General features: G+C 38.5%; 1 protein-coding gene across 1 annotated transcript; it reads right to left on the bottom strand.

The window, feature by feature from the left end:
- Nucleotides 1-1,008: 1,008 nt before the first annotated feature.
- Nucleotides 1,009-1,947, bottom strand: LOC308254583 (olfactory receptor 4F3/4F16/4F29-like; the record flags this gene model as incomplete). Its single annotated transcript, XM_080680814.1, has 1 exon — nt 1,009-1,947. The coding sequence occupies one exon, from the start codon at nt 1,945-1,947 to the stop codon at nt 1,009-1,011; it is 939 nt and encodes a 312-aa protein (XP_080536940.1).
- Nucleotides 1,948-3,789: the final 1,842 nt, after the last annotated feature.

Raw genomic sequence — 3,789 nt, 5'->3', positions numbered from 1 at the left:
TAACCCAGTGATCCAATTTCAGGCTGATGTTGTGATTTTTTTAAAACTAAAAATAATTCAAAATAACTTTAACTCTTATCTTTCCTTTATTGAATGGCACTATTTATTGAAGGGTAAAAGCTAGACAATTCTTTAAAATGCATTTTTGGTGTGCTCTCCCTCCAAAGAGTATGCCCATGCCATCCCCTTCCTCCTTTCCTTCCCCCACAGGCACATATATCCTAACCTCTAAGGAACCCATGAAACCTGTAACCAGGGGACCAATGGGCAGCTGCAGCTCATCCCAGGCTAACCCCCTGAGCCTGTCTCCAAGGCCCCCTTTTCTCTGACTTCTCAGTGAGCCAAAGTAGCCCAGCCTAGGCTTTCCTATTGTTTCTTCTACGCCCTTCCTTGTTTCATTGTCCTAAGTATATTTTTGCTGCCATCATGGACCCAATTCCCTTTGGCTCAGTGCTGTGTAGCCCTTCCCTTTGGATATCCCCATCTCCCATCCTCTTTTCAAAAAAATAAAATTACAGAATCCCCTTTTTAACTCTTACCTGTTTTCTTCACACATTTCAGCTACTCCCACACATCTCACTATAAACCTCAACAACAACAAACTATCCTAATAATTGCAAATTTTGTCATATTTTCAAAGCACTTTTCTTCAGATTCTGCCTCACAAACTCCAAAAATCAATCTGACAAGGGAGAGTTTGCCTAGGAACAGAGTAGGGAAAGAGCTATAAAGCCCAATTCAGAATCCTCTTTGTTAATGAGGGGTAGGAAAATGTGGAAACAGTGCTATTTTAATACGTTTTTATTCCCTCGCCTTGCATAAGAAAGGAAAATACCATATCCTCCTTAGTTATGGCAGAATCTTGTAGAAAACACATTAAGAAAATCTTGGACATTAGTAATTAAACTATTAACTAAAGCATCCATGGTGCTGTGTTTCATTGGATTTATGTTGGTAGTATGGGCAGGAAATGTTAGAGATGTTTGTCTTTCTTGATATCAAAATCACTTAAAAGAACTTCCTGAAACTCAACACCTGACTGAATATTCTCCTCATTGCTATCTTCATCTCTTTGTTCCTAAACGTATAGATGGCAGGGTTCAGAAATGGGGTGATAATTACATCAAAAATGGCAAGGAATTTATCCACTGGCACTGTGGGAAATGGCCAAGAGTACACAAAAATACATGGACCAAAAAATAAAACCACCACTGAGATGTGAGCTGACAGGGTAGAGAGGGCCTTGGACAAGCCACCTGAAGAATGTTGCCAAACAGTGACCAAAATGAAGATATAGGAGATAACCAAAACAAAAAAAGTTCCCAGGGAGATGAAACCACTATTGGCGGTGATCATGAGCTCCAATCTGTAAGTGTCTGTGCAAGCAAGTCTAATAAATCGTGGAAGGTCACAGTAAAAGCTGTCAACTTCATTGGGGCCACAGAATGGTAAGTTTACAACAAATACAAGTTGGATCAATGAGTGGATGATTCCAATGGCCCAGGCAGCCACCAAGAGTAAAATACAAGTTCTGAATTTCATGATGGTCAGGTAGTGAAGAGGCCTACATATAGCAACATAACGGTCAAAGGCCATGGCAATGAGCAGAACCATCTCAGTTCCTCCAATAACATGAATGAAGAACATCTGAGCAATGCAGCCTTGGAAAGAGATTACTTTCCTCTCCTTGAAAAGATCAGAAATCATCTTGGGAGCTGCAATGGAGGAAACCCACATGTCAATAAAGGAGAGGTTGGCCAGCAGGAAGTACATGGGGGAGTGTAAGTGGGAATCAGAGATCACTGTGAGCACAATGAGAAGGTTTCCTGAAACACCTGTTACATAGAATACAGAGAAAACTAGAAAAAGGACTAGTTGCATCTCCAAAGATCTGGTGAGTCCCACCAACACAATCTCAGACACCACCGAATGATTTCCTACCCTCATGGTCTCAGTCACTTTGGGCTCCAAATTTGCCTGAAAGAACAGGAAAAATAAGAAAGTGGAGTTACTGGCTGTATCAGACAGGGTTCCATTAGAGGGGCAGAACCATTAGGAGACAATATACTGAGGGATTTATGACAGTGACTTGACCTTACATAATCATGGAAGTTGATTCAGCAGTCTCAGTAAATCTGTTGCCTTTGCATCTGATGCTGTAGTTTGAAGTCCACAGGACAGGCAGTCAGGAAGGAAAGATGAATATAAAATTGGGTGGGGGGAGGAAATAAAAATAAATTGGAAACTCACAAGCAAAGCTAAAGCTATAAAGACAGGCTAAAGCCAGTGTCAGTCCTCATTGCCTCTGAACTGCAGAAGCCATGGGCCTTCACCCCAGAACCAAACACACACCTGCCCTCAACTCAGTGAAGTTAAAGGATGAAAAAAGAAAAAAAAAAATAGGTGTGACAGTTGCAGTCTGTTCTTATTTCACATCAACGAGATAAACCAGCAAAGAAATGAAAAAAAATGTGTGAGCTAGAAATATAGTTACTGCTTCACTTTTGCCCTTGAAATATTGCAAAGAATTTCTCTTGAAACTCAGCTTAGTTGAAACATACAGAAAAAAAGAATTCTGGGGAATGTAGCTCACTCTAGTCAAGTTGACACAATGCAAAGCCACTACACTAGCTATTTAAAATAATGTACAAGCCTGGCTGGTGTGGCTTAGTGGATTGAGCATTGTCCTATAGACCCAGAGGTCCAGGGCCCTGGTTGCTGGCTCAATCCCCAGTAGGAGGCATGCAGGAGGCAGCCGATCAATGTCTCTCTGATCAATGTTTCTATCTCTCTCTCTCCCTTCCCCTTCCTCTCTATCTAAAACTTAATAAAAACATATTTTTTAAATGTTTTAAAACACTTTGAAAATTAACTATCACCTCTTTTTATTTGGTCAACAATGACCACAGTGGCACTTAACTAGATTTGACAAAGGCTCTAAATCCACTGGTCCTTATCTCACTCCATCTTCCACCAACTTGTTATTACTGATGCTATTTAAAATATCATCATGTGCTCTCCTCTGTCATCAGGGAGCCACTTCAAGTGATAAATGTAAGAATTTCAACAGAGTTTTAGGATGAAAAGCAAACAGAGGTACTAAGGGTTACATGGCAACAAATTGTTATTTCTACTAGTCCACAGGTACTTCAGAAGAGTATACTTCAGGCAGAAAGAAAATAATCCCAGATGGAAGTTCTAAAAGGCAAGAAGAAATGATGAGCAAATATGTGGCCAAATATAAATAAGCAAAGATTGAGTGGGATTTAAAAAGAGAGAATTGAAACACATGGCTGCAATAGGATTAAATTGAGAGGATATGTAAGGTCCTCAGAGTCACCAAGTCGCACAACTCCAGGAAGCACAATTTACACTGCATTCTATGATAGGTCTTATTAGACTTTAAAAAGTTAAGTGTGAATGCTAGTTTTCTAGTATAATCACTAAAAGAATAAAAATATAATGAGAATGAATACTAAATCTCAAAAAAAGGCAAGATATGAGAAAGTAACATGTAAATGATAGAACAAATCGAACAAAATAAGGTGATAAAAATAAATACAAATAGATCAGAAATTACCATAAGTTTAAGAAAACTAAATTCTCCAGTAAAAAATACATATATATAATAAACATATATGGAAATAAACATAGTTTTAAATAACTCTTGGGTCAGAGATGAAATCACAATTGAAATTTAAAACATTTTTTTAAACTAAGACATAAAAGTATTTTATACAAAATCTTATGGGATGTAGTTAAAGCAGTATTAAGAGGGTAATCTATAGC

The sequence above is a fragment of the Plecotus auritus genome, assembly GCF_963455305.1.
Source record: "Plecotus auritus genome assembly, chromosome: 1".
NCBI lineage: Eukaryota > Metazoa > Chordata > Mammalia > Chiroptera > Vespertilionidae > Plecotus > Plecotus auritus.
This window is presented reverse-complemented; position numbering and strand designations above follow the sequence as displayed.